The sequence below is a fragment of the Dinoponera quadriceps genome, unplaced genomic scaffold (genome assembly GCF_001313825.1).
Source record: "Dinoponera quadriceps isolate SergipeBrazil2010 unplaced genomic scaffold, ASM131382v1 scaffold1339, whole genome shotgun sequence".
NCBI classification, from domain to species: Eukaryota; Metazoa; Arthropoda; class Insecta; order Hymenoptera; family Formicidae; genus Dinoponera; species Dinoponera quadriceps.
The window spans coordinates 1-14754 of NW_014555521.1; the positions used below are offsets into that span (position 1 = coordinate 1).

Consider the following 14754-nt stretch of genomic DNA (forward strand, 5'->3'; position numbering starts at 1 on the left):
ATTGGAAAGAAGTTATTATCTTGAAACAATTTACTTTTACTACCTACTTGTGTTACTTTTTACTATCTAATGTTTTATTTATATTTTAATATTCAAGTAATGACAGTTGATTTACAGCATAGTTGGAATTATACAAATAGTATATACGAGGTCTGTTCAAAAAGTATTGCGAATTTTGTGTATTTCAAAAATTAGTTATTTATTCATGAATATCTATTTTGTCTCCTTCAAAGTAATCCCCATCAGATATTATACACTTGTGCCAACGTTTTTTCCAATCCTCGAAGCACTTCAAAAAATCATTTTTTGTGATCTTGTTCAGCTCCTCTTTCGATGCCGTCTTTATCTCCTCAATCGTAGCGTAGCGTCGTCCTTTCATGTGCCCCTTCAATTTCGGGAACAAGAAAAAGTCACAGGTCTGGGGAATACGGTGGCTGCGGCATCATTAGTGTGTTGTTTTTGGCCAAAAATTCGCNATTCAATTTCGAATAAATGAGAGAAAAAAAAGTTGGTAACTCGCAATAGGTAAATAAAAACGATCATTTGTGTACCATCCGCGCGCAGCGCCGCAGCGGAGGCGATCGTAAACGATTAGAGATTACTGGTACTTCCTAATCAGTTACGACAATGAGGTTTAGATATTTCGATTCCTTATTAAATTTCGAATAAATTAGTGAAGAAGAATGTTGGTAACTCGCAATAGGTAAGTAACAACGATCATTCGTTTACATCGACCCGCATCGGCGCGAACTGGACGCGATTATAAACGATTAGAAATTACATGTACTTCTCAATGCTGAACTCTGTTCCGTCCATAGAGAATTTCTAGAGTCTTTAACATTTTCTCTAGATATAATATCATTTTCAATGGCATTTCAATGCCATTCAGCGGAAGGAGTAGCTCTGGGAGCGTTTAGTAATTGACTTGATTGACCAAATTTCAATCCAATCTCAATTTTAATTCCTAGCCTGATACAGATGGCGTATCACTTTGACACGAAACACAGTCCAATCAGAAGTCGCTGCTTCAGGGGTCCCTAAAAATATCTCTAGGTATACGGGGCTGTGATTGGCTGCGTGCAACTGCACTGTGGCCAAGTGCACCGTCTGATACGGGCATAAAGCGGGGTCTACAATGAGAGTTTAAGCTCTTCTAAGTCTTAAGAAATTGACCAACCACTGTCGATTATTCTTCTCATATTCGACTGTGATTGGTGAATTTCTTAAAGCTTAAAGTTTAAAGCGCACTATTGCAGACCGGAACTAAGCGCGAGCGCTTATAGCGAGAACTTCCAAATCGAACGTGCCATGGGTACAACCACTGTTTACGCGACAGGTTCAGGTAGGTTCAGACAGGTTCTACGAGAGCTCGTTCGTGGTGTGCCACGAATGATCGCGAGCAGTGAATAACTGCCGTTGTGATTGCCATATTTCGATTCGACAACAGCACCCGAGGCTGCTTTTCGAGTCACCGAATTGGCGGACGTCGCGTACAGACTGAATCGTTTCGAGCGGCGACGAGTATCTCGTACAGTCGCTGTTCAATATGAGCAGGTTAATCACTTCGACGATGCCCGAGCACAGTTATCAAGGCCGCGAGCCGAGTATGGCCGAGCGACTTGGATTAGGACCCGAAGTTCGTGAACTCAAGCTGGGATCGACTTTTACGAACAACAGCTCGACGGCGTTTCACACTTTGAAATGTAAGCTATTTGGAATTCGAATTTGCTGTCGCAGCACTCTCTTCGTCGATAGTAAAAATTGTCCTTTGAAGCCACATGTCATGAAAAATAATTGTTCTGTTATTTAAATTCGAACAATTTTGAAAGTATTAGGAATCTGTTTAGGAATATTCGGTACGAGGAGATCCTTTATAATTATTATTTTTGAAGTTACCTTTGACTGTAAAATCTGAAAGAGACTATGTCCATATGGTTGACTGTACATATTTGAGTAAATTACTTGGGAATATGAGCAATAAAGTTACAGGAGAATAGTTTGCCATATTCTACTTTCTACCTTGATAGTTTGATTGGAGATTAAGCAAATTCTAAAAATTGCCCAAACTTGACACCGAATAAAATATGCCAATCTCTAGATATTGGTTGTGCATTGTCATTTTTCCAGATGATTTTAAACCAGCAAGTGTTGATGTTTCGAAAATGGCTAACGTTGATGCAGGAGCTGACAATACAATGACAGTTACAGTTCCTCATTTAGATGGAGCTGGTACTCCTCATACTGTATTCAAAGGTTCTCAGAGACCTCATCACAAAGAATGTGTTCTCATTATTGACAAGACTACAGGGGAATTTATATTGGAGAAGCTAACAGCAAATATTCAAGTTAAGAAAACAAGGTATTGTCGTGAAGTTTATTATTAAATATAGTTAGGTATGATAGCAATTATTATTTGTAATTGTGTGTACTTGATTATGTATATTACTTAAAATTCACTGGAAATCTCATTTGCAGAATGGAACCAACAGCTAAGCAATTTTTAGCAGTTTCCAATGGAAATAATAGCAATGGTAGACCCGCAACGCCTGTTGAGCATAAAAGGAGTCCTACGCACGGCAGGTTAAATGGAAGGACAAAAGTTATAAGTGGGACAAAGAGAGAACCTTTTGTCCAGTTGCATCCGAAGGGACAGAGTCCTCCACCCCAGCCATCCAGCAGGCATGTACTGTCAAACATACTGAATATAAAAAGAAAACGAATTATGAAAAAATTTAGTATATATAAGAAAAAATGTCCCAAATAGGACAAGGTTACTTTATTGTCATACATTTTTTTTTTAAGTTTTTAATAAAAAGCTGTATAGAAGGTATTAATACAGAGAAAACGACTAATAGAAACATATTTTTATATTATGTGAACATTTTTAGAAATGTCGCGTGGTATTTTAAATATGGCTTGTTTAATTCTAGTTGTTCGCCCGCGCAATCGTCAAATACACAATCGACGTTGGCTAGTCTGCCAATGATTGGTTCCGAGATTGATGATTTCGCATTATCAACTCCGATAATCCCGTCATTTTCGTTCGTACCAGTCCGAGTATCTCCTCCACCTGTCGTAGTACCAAATACAAAATCTACTTCCTTGAATAGTGACGAGGGTGCGTTAAGTGACTCGAGCACAAGCAGTTCGAGTTCTGACAGCTCGGATAGCGATTCCGATACGGAGAACATTCCCGTACCAATGGCATCAAATGGTACATACCAGAAAATATGTTAATCACTACTCAAGTTTATCTGGGGAGCTTTCCTCACAGACCACGTTTATGTTTTTATGTAATTATATGGCACAAACTTTGCTTACGTAGATATAGAATGGAGAATTATCGCTGCTGTAGATGTGACGTTTGTCTTTGAAAAAAGCATCTGGTAACAATTAACCCTTTGCGCTCGAGGCCTTTTTCGCTCGGGCGAACCAGCAACTCGAGAGGAGTTAGCTGCTCCCGCTTATTTCATGAGAGCTAGGAGTAGACTCGTGAAGCGATATTCGTTAGGCCAAATCTAAATAAACACCGTTATCGCCCGATTTGCCGCCTCGATCCGAGTGGTGCCTGAGAGGCGCAAGGGTTAACGATTTAACCATATATTATATACAGTATATGGTATATTATATACAGTACTAGATGATTTGGTTGCAGTAACTTATTTAATTAAATCTTGGTAACTGTTACCAAATCTCTTTTTCAGTGTACACCTTAGCTCTGTGTATGTGTATTAATGTTTAAATGTTTCCTTTATTTTTTCAGACGTTTTAAATACCGCCGCAAATTCAACCTCAATCGTCGCGCCACTTATGCCAGACAACTTTTTAAATGAAGATCTGCAATTGTCCGAATCAGAATCTGATAGTGATAAATAATAAGATATCGATAGTATCAATACAATACATCAATACATAAGTTGTGATTATTAACGTGGTGATTATTAATATTAAACAAATACTACGTATATTAGGTTCTTTTTTAGCTGCACGATATCACATCTTTCGTACTTAAATTTTACACATTTATATGTGTTATCAGATGGTACATGATGTATGAGAACAAACATTTCGCGAGGAAAAAATTAGGAAGTGAGTGCAAAGGGTGCAGCTAAGAAACTCTTACACAGAACAGAGAGGAGTTGTATTATTCCAAGACGTTTTTACATATCTCACATTTGATTGCAAAAATCGCGTGATATGAAGGCCACCCAAGGCTAGAGGGGATCTTTGTATATTATTCAATATATTTATTTTTGATATTGTCATTATGCAATTTATTTCTCCTTCATATATTTGCTACTACAAAAATATATATGTATACATATGTATATATATATATATATATATATATATACATATATATATATATATAATAAATAATATAATAAAATATTTATTACATGATGTTTATAATTTTTCAACAATGCTATTACAATTCACGTATATATATATATATATATATATCGATTTAATACTGCGACTTCTGTTTCCATCACGTGTGGTAGTTTTGATAATCTAATATTAGTCTAGCCAGCTGGCTGCGTTTACCCAAGTGACTATTTTTTAGTCTAAGGCAGCTCTTATAAATACTGTCGTTGAAATCGTCCTCACAGTTGACATCTTTGTACTTGATCTTCAGCGTCGGCTCGATCGCGCGGAACACATGCATATCGCTGAAGGACACGTACATCTCAAATAAAGAGGTTACGGGACTGTGTTTCGAGAATTTCAGCAGAGTCGCTATATCCTTGTCGGATCGCGTCAACGGGATGTTGGCTTCAACCGTCTGCCGCACTGAAACAATTAAAGAGACATGATATTTACTGAATTCAATCGGCAAGTCGAACTTCTGCGGACGACAAGTCACTTAAGTCGGTGACTTCTAATCTCGAAATAGGATAGGAGAATGTGTCATCTACTATATCGATTTAATTTAAGAGCTAACAAAGACGCGTGCGCGCGACGTACTTGCGTTGTAATCCTTGATGTAAAACGCGATATTGTTGTAGTTCTGCTCGTCGTATTTGCCGTAGTTGCTGTTGACGTCCACCTCGTCGTGAGCCACTTCGTCCGTGTAGATTATATCGGGATGATACTCGATGAACGGGATCGGGCTGAAGATCTGATAACGGCTGATAGTGTTCATGCGAACCTGACAACGGGTCATCATCGAATTGCTCCGCCGAGTTACTAACTATTAATAACACGTCTAAGGATGAAATATACGCTTACTCGGTTTAAATAATCCATCTTCAGCTTCGCTCCCGTTTCCGCGAGCAGAACCAGACTCTCCGGTGAGAATTTCTTCGCGCACAAGTCGGTCACGGCGATCTTCATCATCGGATCGAAGTCGACGGAAGTCACGTTGCTCGGCAATCGTATCGAGAGCCACGTGATCCTAGACTGATCCTTCTTGTACTTCTCGTTCAGCGCCAATATGTTCTTCTTCACTTCGTAGAAGACGTCGCCTTTGCCCTTCGATTGCGAGTTGAAATTGTATAACAGCACCTGTATGAAGGGATAACTACATTAATCGCCGAAGATGAAGAGACTTGAGACGATATTAAATATAAGATCCGTCTGTGAACACCGTCCTGAGTTGCCTTTTCTACCAAACGCAACGTTATAAGCGAGATAATTGCGAGCGTTGTTAAAGACGTATCGATCGAACCAACCACCATGAGGAAGGTCTTGTACTTCTTCTCCATGCAATCTTGCGCGTAATGCTCCATGAAATTCAACGCGTCCTGCTTCTTCTCCAGATCGATTAGAACGACCACGTTGATCCTCGTGTTCTCGGTCACGTACGGCACGGGTATAATTTCCACTTTGCCCAGCGGCTTGCACACTTCGATCCGCTTCCTGACCTCTTTGCCCGTGGCCACCTCGTTGAACGCGATGTCGAGTATGTAATCCATCCCCCTGGACGCGTCGAATTTCTGATAGCCGTTCAGCAGCCTCTTGTAGCTCAGCTTGTCGTCGTGCTTGCTGATAATATTGTTCGCAGCTGCGTCGATCACATAGTCAAGGTCGGACTTGGTGTTGCCGCGCAACTCTTGGATATTGACGAAGTCGGTCTCGAAGAACGCGTGAGATTCGTTGAAGTATGACCAGCGCAGCACGTCGAAACGTCCCGATGGCCGGTTACCTGGCTGATTGCCGATGGGCCATGACACGTTGCGCTGGTTCGGCGGGCCCAGATGCGCCGTCTCCGAGATCACCTTTCGTATGTCGCCGATCAGCTTGTGCACCTTCATGCAGTTGATCTACGGAGTAAGGCGTTATATATGGAGCGATATGATCCCGAAGCTTCCGATAAACAAAAACAAACGTCAATTTAAGGGACAATACAGGAATTGATTGGTGTTAAAAGAACTATACGATTCTATTAAAAAAAAAAAAAAAATGAAGTTGAACCTTCGTTTAACTTTGCAACCTTCGCCCAAGGTCAAACGGATAAGATCGTTAAATAGATCGTTTTAAATACTTTTATTTAAAACATCTTTCTCAAAATTGTTTTGTTTACAAGATATTTGACCGTATCCAGACTTTTGCTCCACCTTGTATACTATATTATATATTACTATATTTTTATATATTATTCATGTACACCATTATATTATTATGTTATACATACAGAATGAGTCAATATATCTGCCACCATTTTGGAAAAATGAAAATATCTCATTAATGACTAGACGAGGATGAACGAAGCTTACATTTTGTGTCCGAAGTGATGACTATTAGTACCAACACACACAACGAAATTTTTATCTTTTTATATTTTAATTTTTCTTTTTTTATAAATTTTTTTCTCTTCTCATATTTTGAAGATATTTAAGGTGGTAATAGTTATGTTCTCTTTTTGTATGCTATATATATATATATATATATATAATTTTTTTTTAGACTTACCGCAGCGAAGTACATGTTAAATTTGTAAACGAGCATGTGATCGTGAATAGGGTACACGGACAGCGAATTTCGGAAATCACTTCGCTCGGCCAACTCAGCGAAATCCCGTTTGAAGTGAAACGCAGGCTTCAAGCGCGTGAACTTGAAGTCCTGCCCTTGCACGCGATCGGTGCACGGCATCGACGTGGAGTGGAGGATGCAGCGGCCAACGTTAACGTCATCCGAGTCCGAATACGCGTTCTTCACGCACCAGTCCAAATTATTCTTTATCTCCTGTATAACCGAGTTGCTCAGCAGAACGCCGGGCTCTGAAAGTGATTGTAGCGTGGGTTAAGCCACTTTCAATTTCGATCCGTCCAACATTTGTACCTTACCTAAGGAACAGTAATTCTCGATTTCGCTCAGGACGCCTGCGTGAACGTTTTGGCTCACGCTTATCTTATTCACGAATTCGGCCAGACCCCTCGCATTAACGTAACTCACATCCTTAACTAAAAAGTAGTAGTCGTAGTTCTCCAGATAATTGTCGATGATGTACTTCATAGCATGGAAGGGTTTCAGGACGTTTCTCGTGTCGGTGAATCCCACTATACCGGGGAACGAGACGTTCGGCTTGGTGCCTTCCGGTATGGAGATGAAATAGCGAATTTTATCCACTATGTGAGCGACCGTTTTGTTCAACGCCACATCCCTGCTGTGCAGGTGTTCCCGGCTCGTTATAACGCCCACGAATAATTTCTCTCTGATACCGAGCTCCGTCGAGTAATATCGCGGCCGAACGAACGCCTTCCGCGCCTTCGGCGCCTGTTGCGGTTTACCGTCGGTGTTTATCCGCGGCTCATAGGGGTCCACGTCCTCCAGGGTATTAGAGGAGTGGTCGAAAGACTCCGCTATGTCGTGTTGCTTGTCAATGTCAATCGGTACCAGCAACAGACTGAAACTCAGACCCATGCATATGCCCATGATCAAGTAAACGTTGCTCCAACAGAGTGAATATAACACTTTAAGTAGCGGTCTCATTTTGCTGGCTCCTGTAGATCCTGGCTGGTGTCTCCGAATTACTTTTGTCCTCTTGCGTGTGAGTTAATAGTATCTCTGGAGAGCAACATCTCGTTTAGTATGACGATACTTTCCTGATGGCAATATTTTGTGGAAAGTACTATGAAATCAATGAAAGTGAAGTGAAAGTTTACTGAAAAATTACTGAATATATAAAAAACAAATCACAATTTTCCTTATGAAAAGCAATGTAATACTTTGAAATATGAGGAGAGTTAAAATACCGTTGAAAAATAATGAAACAATTTTGAAATATTAGATGTCGTAAGATTTACCAAACACGACTGAAAACTGCACAATTTTTTTTCCAAGAAGAATTCCTGAAATATTGATTAATATTTTACTGAAACATTGATGAAATGATAATGAAGTGGAGTCAATTGAGGAAGATTTTCAAATGTATTTTCACTATATTTCCAATAAAATATTCCCATCAGGATCATGATTGAGACGACATCATTAGATTGCTGCGAAAGACTCTGGACTATTGAGTTCAGTCATTGAATCAAGTTAGAAATTTTGAGATATTGAAAAAAAGGGATTGACAGATCATCTTTTATGTAGAAAAGATTGCCAATTGATATTGAATGGACAAGGCCATCAGTGACTATTTCTATCGATAGAAATTACAGCATAAACCGTGTGCAATTGTCAATGTGAATCGACACAGATATACAGATCTTTTGCATCAATCTAAATTAATCATTACACGTATATATCTTATTCGACTTTCGATAAGTGACGAATTCCTTGGAGCGACGTATATGATAATTTTCATACGTGACACACGAACTTACATTTGTTTACCGAGATCCCATGATAACCTGTGCGTCGCGTAAATTTCGGCACATGAATACTCTTGCGATCATTTAGCCGTCGTATCGCGAGTATCAAGTCGCGATCGTTCGTGTCATATTCACCGACACCTTGTTTGCGCACACGAAGAGTTTAAGTGAGTCCTCTATTAGCCACGAGCACCGCACATAATTCCGCTCATACAGTGACAGCATCTTCCGTCGACGACACGTACTCTGCACATCTTCCGTACACGTCAGTAAACTCCAACTTCATAAGTTGGAATCTCATTTTCCGATTTTTTTCCGCTCCTTTCCTTACGAAATTCTGTTGATATGAGAGACCGAGATAAAATCTTGTTCGTGACTTTTACAAATCGCCGATAATAATCAAGCTTCGAAATCAGCTGATTCCACTCACCGACGAGGGGCTACAAGGTCATTTCATGATTTGGACAGTCGAATTGCAGGCCTCCTACGCCAATTGCAGGAAAGGAGCTACAGGGTGACGCACAAAATGTCGTGCCATTTGTTCTTCGATAAAACAAATTTATTAATGACGAAATTAGTGCAAACTGTGAATAAAACGAATCGTGGAAACTTGGAAAATTGTCATTACGCTTCTCGAAAGCGCATCTTTGAATTAAAAGTTTTTGCACGTAAAAATGTCGTAGCCATGACCATAAGGCCATAGCCATAAAATTTAATATCCATTCGAGATTTCAAACAGTTGAAATCTTAAAACGTGTCCTACAATGGGCAAAAGAAGTATGTTTACAAGAATAAGGAATTAACCAATCATAGTCGATTATTCTCCTTACATTCGAATATGATTGGTCAATTTCTTATTCTTACCTCTTATGAACATATTCCCATTGTAGACTACGCTTTAAGCTTAGTTTACAATGGACAGTAAGAGTATATTCATAAGAAGTAAGACCCGTTTCACACTGTTTAGGAATTGGATTGGGATTCAATTGTAATTTGGCGAATCAGAGCAAAGTTCACTGAACTCAACTTTAGTTAAGCTTGCTCTGATTGGTCATACTTCAATCCGATCTCAATCCTAAACCGTAATGTGACACAAACATACACCAATCATATTTACGAATTTTGCAACAGTTGCAAAGCCACTTTTTCTACTGAACGCTGCCATTGATTATTGATCTTTACTGTTAGATCCTTAAATTTATATTACATTGACGGATTACTCAACCGTTTTTCAACTGTTAAGCCGGTATCAGACTACGGATTGGAGATTGAGATTGAATTGAAATTGGACCAATGAGTGCAAAGTTTACTAAATTTGATTAAATTTGAATTAAGTTAACTTTGTACCGTGATTGGCCAAATTCAATCTCAATCCCCAATCCGTAGTCTGATACGGGCTTTATGTTCGTTGAACGCATTCTATAGTGCGTGTCATATAGATAGTAAAAACGTCTCCGTGTGTGTGTGTGTGTGTATGTAACAGATGAAGTAAAAACGTAGCGTGTGAGGGCTCGAAATCGTTTTACTGTTGATGTTTCTGCCGGTTACGTTCTCTGTCGCGTTTGATCCGGGGCACGCTTTGGCGTAGTATACAGCACTACTGTTTTTGAGAGAAAGTAACAGCGACCAATCAGGTTAACTAGAAAAAGACGGGACGTGTTTTCATATTATCTACCTCACTCTATTCGTGCAGCTACTCCAACCATTGCCATTAGTGGTCCGTTATATATATCGACGGTAAGTACGTTAAAAAAATAACAAAGTCTGCTTTCCGTGAATGTGTATGCGCTACTTCACGAATTGTTAATCAGCAAGTGTCACTTTTATCGAAGACACGATGCGAATACCAGCAAACTAATCGACAATGTTCGCAGGTTCAAGATATTTTACATTAAGGCTAGTGAAGATCCAGCTAGTAACGAAAAGTGCGCAAAAAGGTGCGCTGAACATAAGAAGGTCGCATGAAGATCATCGGAGTACGCGGAGACTTGTAAGAAGATCGGCCGAGTTCTCATAACGCTCGCAGGAGAATCATCGAGTAACGTAGGATGTTGTCGGTGGCTCGTCCGACCTTGCTAACCGACGTTGCAAAAAGAGTGACTGACAACCACCTTGGATACGCATGACGATTGTAAACGTATCGTGAATCGAGGAAGTTGAGCAGAGTCGCCGAAGGAACATGTATCTGTGAGGCATTCGGTGACCTCGCGTTTCCACCTGATCTCCGGAACGTTTTCTGAACATCTTCCATTTCTTTCTTTTACTCTTCTCCTTTTTATTTCCGTGATATGGAGGAGAGTGATAATTTGCCCAAAAAACCTAAACGAAATTTCGTAGAAGCTTGGCTCAGCGATGAGCGTTACAAGGACTGGTTGCGTAAAGTACCATCCGATGGAAGTCTTTATTACTGCACCATATGCAAGAGGAATTTCTCGTGCAGCGCGTCGCATATTTGCAGACATGCGAGTACCTCCCTTCACCGAAAGAGTTTGAAGCGACACAACAATGATTCGGATGTGTCGTCCGACGATGATATGACGCAAAATGGGAAGTCGAGTAAGTCGGTGTTCAAAAGCGAATGGTTGGAAATTCCTAGCTTTAAGTTATGGCTGCGTGACGTTCCGCACAACAACCATTTGTGTACATGTGTAATTTGCGAGAAAACATTCGCCGCCCATTTCTCGCATATCCGTCGACACTCAGTTTCCGGAAGGCACGTGAATCTATGTAAACGGAAAGGTATGAAAGTGAACAATTCAAATGATGACTTTAAGGTGCAAGATAAGCAATCTCTCTTGTTGTTTCGCGAGCGTAAGAAAACAGCGGAGATGCAGTACGCCGCAATCATCGCGGAGAGAAACATACCGTATCAAACTGCGCAGGACATTCTGAGCTTCTTCCAACAGTTAGGACAGGATCCTAATGTGCTGAAAAGCATGAGCATGGGACGAACTAAATGTAAGAATATCATATCCAATGTGTTGGGTCCGGTCGAGAGCGAGCATGTCGTTGACAAACTTCGGAAGGCAAAATTCTCCGTTTTTATCGAGGACACGTATTACTGCAATGAAAATTGGATGACGTTCTTCGTTAGATACATCGATCCCCACACATTGGATGTCGGCTCGCAATTAGTGAAATTGATCAACATCGATGTGAATGGTTCCAGGTCTGAAAACTTATTCCATGCGTTCAAGTGTGAAATGGAGAAATTACAGATTCCCTTCTCAAATATCGTCGCATTGTCGTGCGACAGTACACCCGAAATGACGGGGAAACATTCATTTAAAACTAAGTTAGGACAGATATGCAAACATTTATTAATATTCCCATGCCCGTGCCATTTGACCACGTTGGTCACGCACACCGCGTGCGCGAAAATACCATCATTCTGTGACCATTTCCTGAAAAGAATAGTTAATTATTTCAACAATTCGAAGCACTCGAAAACTTTTCAGTTTCGCGATTGCTTTCAAGAGAAATATCGCAAAATTTTGAAGTTAAGTAAAACGCGCTGGCTGTCTCACTACCCATATGTCGAGAAACTTCTCGAATCATGGAATACAATTCAACATTCTCTGCAGGAAATGGCATCGAGCGACGAAACAAAATGTGCAGAATATCTCTTGGCCATGATGAATAATGTAGAACTGAAGGCTTATTTTTTCTTTCTCAAATATATTTTATGTTTCTTCGATGCGTTCAATACATTTTTCCAATCTGTAGAAACGAGGGTCCATTTATTGCAGTCAAAATCAATTAACTTACTGTACGAAGTCTGCCAAAACTTTGTTAAAGAAGAACATCTAGAGAACTTGACGACAATTGTGAAATTCTCGAACAGAGAAATTCAGAAGGATGTAAATGAAGTTTATCTTGGATCAGAATGCGAGGAGTATCTTAACAAACTGATGATGGAAGATCATGTGGATGTAGTTACAACCGTTCGACAAAACTGTTTACAATTTTACCTTACTGCTGCGAAGGAAATACGTGAGAAATTGCCCATTGTAGACGATATTTTGGCGAAATTACACATTTTCGAATCATCCACAGCTCTGTTCGATAGTGACAGAGAAACGTCGTTCCGACACGTTTCTTTCTTTGCGAAAACTTTCGGTGACTCCGATGAAGAATCCTTGAGAAAAGAGTGGTTTGCATTGACAACAGATTTCACTATAAAAGAGAAACTGAATATGTCGAACTTAAGTTTCGACGATATGTGGAAAGAAATTTTGCACCGCCCGGCGCAGTCGTGTACTTACAAATATCCCAATTTGCGAAATATTCTGAGCGCTATTCGAGCACTCCCTAATTCAAATGCAGATCGGGAGAATACGTTTTCAATTTTAACTAATTTAAAATCGAAAAAGCGAAATAAATTGTCTTCGGTCTGTGTTAATGCCACTTGCGTATTAAAATCAGCGTTAAAGATGAGAGGCGAATCAGCTATAAACATGGAAATAACTTCACAGCACTTATCTCGTATGTTGTCCGACAAATTATATCCGGAGTGCCCTAAAAAGGAAAATCCTTTAACTGATACTAATACTTTTACTGACGAAATTACTGAAGTTACTAACGAAGTTGATCCACTGGAAGGTTGTTAGTCCTTCGTTTATAATACAATAATAATGTCTAAAAGAGCATCAGTTATGGACGGCAAATATTGGCATATCCAAGTCAAATGAAATCATTACTTGATTTTTACTTGTAATATATAAATCTTGTTAATTTCTTTTCTTGACATTGTTATTTTTAGTTGTTAACATTATTATTATAGTTTAATGCTAAGAAGAGTATACAGATTATTCAAATTTTTCTATTTTTGAAAATATACACAGATAGGAGGGATTCGAAGTTCATAAATACTGTGGTGATGATGCCGAGCTACGAGATCTTGATCTCTTTTTGTAATATACACATACACGCGCATAATTTTATATATGTACATACATATATATATATTATATGTACATATATAATATATATATATTATATATTATATATGTACATACATACATATATATATATATATATATATTTTATCTGCAACAAAGTTTCCGTGCGTTAATAAGTTAATGTCGCTATTTTGTACATAACTTCTATTTTGAAACCATTGTATTTCATTATCTGTTGAAAATATTTCGCCGTTTTGAAAATATTTGAAAGTATTAGTACACTCCGTATATATGTAGATTTATTTGTTACAATAAGAATTCAATATATCAGATCATCTTTTAAATAATGTAGTTTCTTGAAAGCAATCCCAGTAAACAAGAAATCATTAATTTTGTGTTATCACAAGGATATCTTGAAACTGTACGGTTACGACTATTTTCAGTCAAAAATAAGGGTTACCTTTTATTATACTTCATTTACCAACCACAGTCGATTTATTTTTCGAATCTATGAATCTAATTGGTCAATTACCTTGCTACTTATGTATTACTGCATACTTTACGGCTATTGTAGACAGCTCTTTAGTCCGAGTCTGTATTATAATATAATAAGTGCAATAAGCTTTAAACCGTAAGAAATTGACTAATCACAGTCGAATTATAGAAGAATGATCAATTGCGATTGGTCAATTTCCCACGGCTCAAAACTTACTACACCTATTGTAAATCCGGGCTATCCCGTCCACGATCTTGCTTCAAGACGTAAGCGGTAAGCAAATTGACCAACCACGATCGATTATTCTTCTAATAAACGCCTGTGGTTGGCTGAATTGATTACTGCCTAAAGCAAGATCGTGGACAAGGGGTAATCGTAACTATGGACATGTAACGATAAGCGGTAGAGGATTACGATTTACGTAAAACGTTACACTCAAATTCTTACGATTGCTTTGTAATCTACTTTACGATTTTACGATTCGCTCATATATCTCCTTAGAATTGCAGTATTTCTGTGTTATCCATTATATATATTATTGGTTTGCTCGCGTTCGTCAATTTTATCGGCATCGTGCCGTATTATCGATCCTCGCGAG

At 39.0% G+C, this 14754-nt stretch overlaps 3 protein-coding genes across 3 annotated transcripts; 2 read left to right on the forward strand and 1 right to left on the reverse strand.

Moving 5' to 3' along the window:
• The first annotated feature begins 1257 nt into the window (after positions 1-1257).
• LOC106744541 (ell-associated factor Eaf) lies at positions 1258-4265 on the forward strand. The gene is made up of 6 exons (XM_014619415.1): positions 1258-1342; positions 1448-1703; positions 2128-2359; positions 2476-2679; positions 2931-3214; positions 3764-4265. Exons 2-6 carry the CDS (start codon positions 1547-1549, stop codon positions 3874-3876), a joined length of 990 nt encoding a protein of 329 aa, XP_014474901.1. The 5' UTR covers positions 1258-1342; positions 1448-1546; the 3' UTR covers positions 3877-4265.
• A 146-nt stretch (positions 4266-4411) lies between these two features.
• On the reverse strand, positions 4412-9225 carry LOC106744566 (chondroitin sulfate synthase 2). Its single transcript, XM_014619459.1, has 7 exons — positions 8772-9225; positions 7290-8010; positions 6916-7223; positions 5676-6266; positions 5233-5508; positions 4969-5152; positions 4412-4794 (listed from the first exon to the last, which is right to left on the reverse strand). The coding sequence occupies exons 2-7, from the start codon at positions 7933-7935 to the stop codon at positions 4493-4495; spliced, it is 2307 nt and encodes a 768-aa protein (XP_014474945.1). The 5' UTR covers positions 7936-8010; positions 8772-9225; the 3' UTR covers positions 4412-4492.
• Positions 9226-10223: 998 nt separating this feature from the next.
• LOC106744562 lies at positions 10224-13739 on the forward strand. The gene is made up of 2 exons (XM_014619451.1): positions 10224-10496; positions 10634-13739. Exon 2 carries the CDS (start codon positions 11048-11050, stop codon positions 13367-13369), a length of 2322 nt encoding a protein of 773 aa, XP_014474937.1. The 5' UTR covers positions 10224-10496; positions 10634-11047; the 3' UTR covers positions 13370-13739.
• The last annotated feature ends 1015 nt before the right edge of the window (positions 13740-14754 follow it).

Excerpts from the sequence above, each read along its gene's own strand:
- LOC106744541 (XM_014619415.1), top strand. The coding sequence starts at position 1,547 with ATGAGCAGGTTAATCACTTCGACGATGCCCGAGCACAGTTATCAAGGC. Across the intron at positions 2,360-2,475 it reads ATTCAAGTTAAGAAAACAAG|AATGGAACCAACAGCTAAGC; the intron begins GTATTGTCGTGA and ends TCTCATTTGCAG. Across the intron at positions 2,680-2,930 it reads CCACCCCAGCCATCCAGCAG|TTGTTCGCCCGCGCAATCGT; the intron begins GCATGTACTGTC and ends GTTTAATTCTAG.
- LOC106744562 (XM_014619451.1), top strand. The coding sequence starts at position 11,048 with ATGGAGGAGAGTGATAATTTGCCCAAAAAACCTAAACGAAATTTCGTA.
- LOC106744566 (XM_014619459.1), bottom strand. The coding sequence starts at position 7,935 with ATGAGACCGCTACTTAAAGTGTTATATTCACTCTGTTGGAGCAACGTT. Across the intron at positions 7,224-7,289 it reads CGAGAATTACTGTTCCTTAG|AGCCCGGCGTTCTGCTGAGC; the intron begins GTAAGGTACAAA and ends AATCACTTTCAG. Across the intron at positions 5,509-5,675 it reads ACAAGACCTTCCTCATGGTG|GTGCTGTTATACAATTTCAA; the intron begins GTTGGTTCGATC and ends CCCTTCATACAG.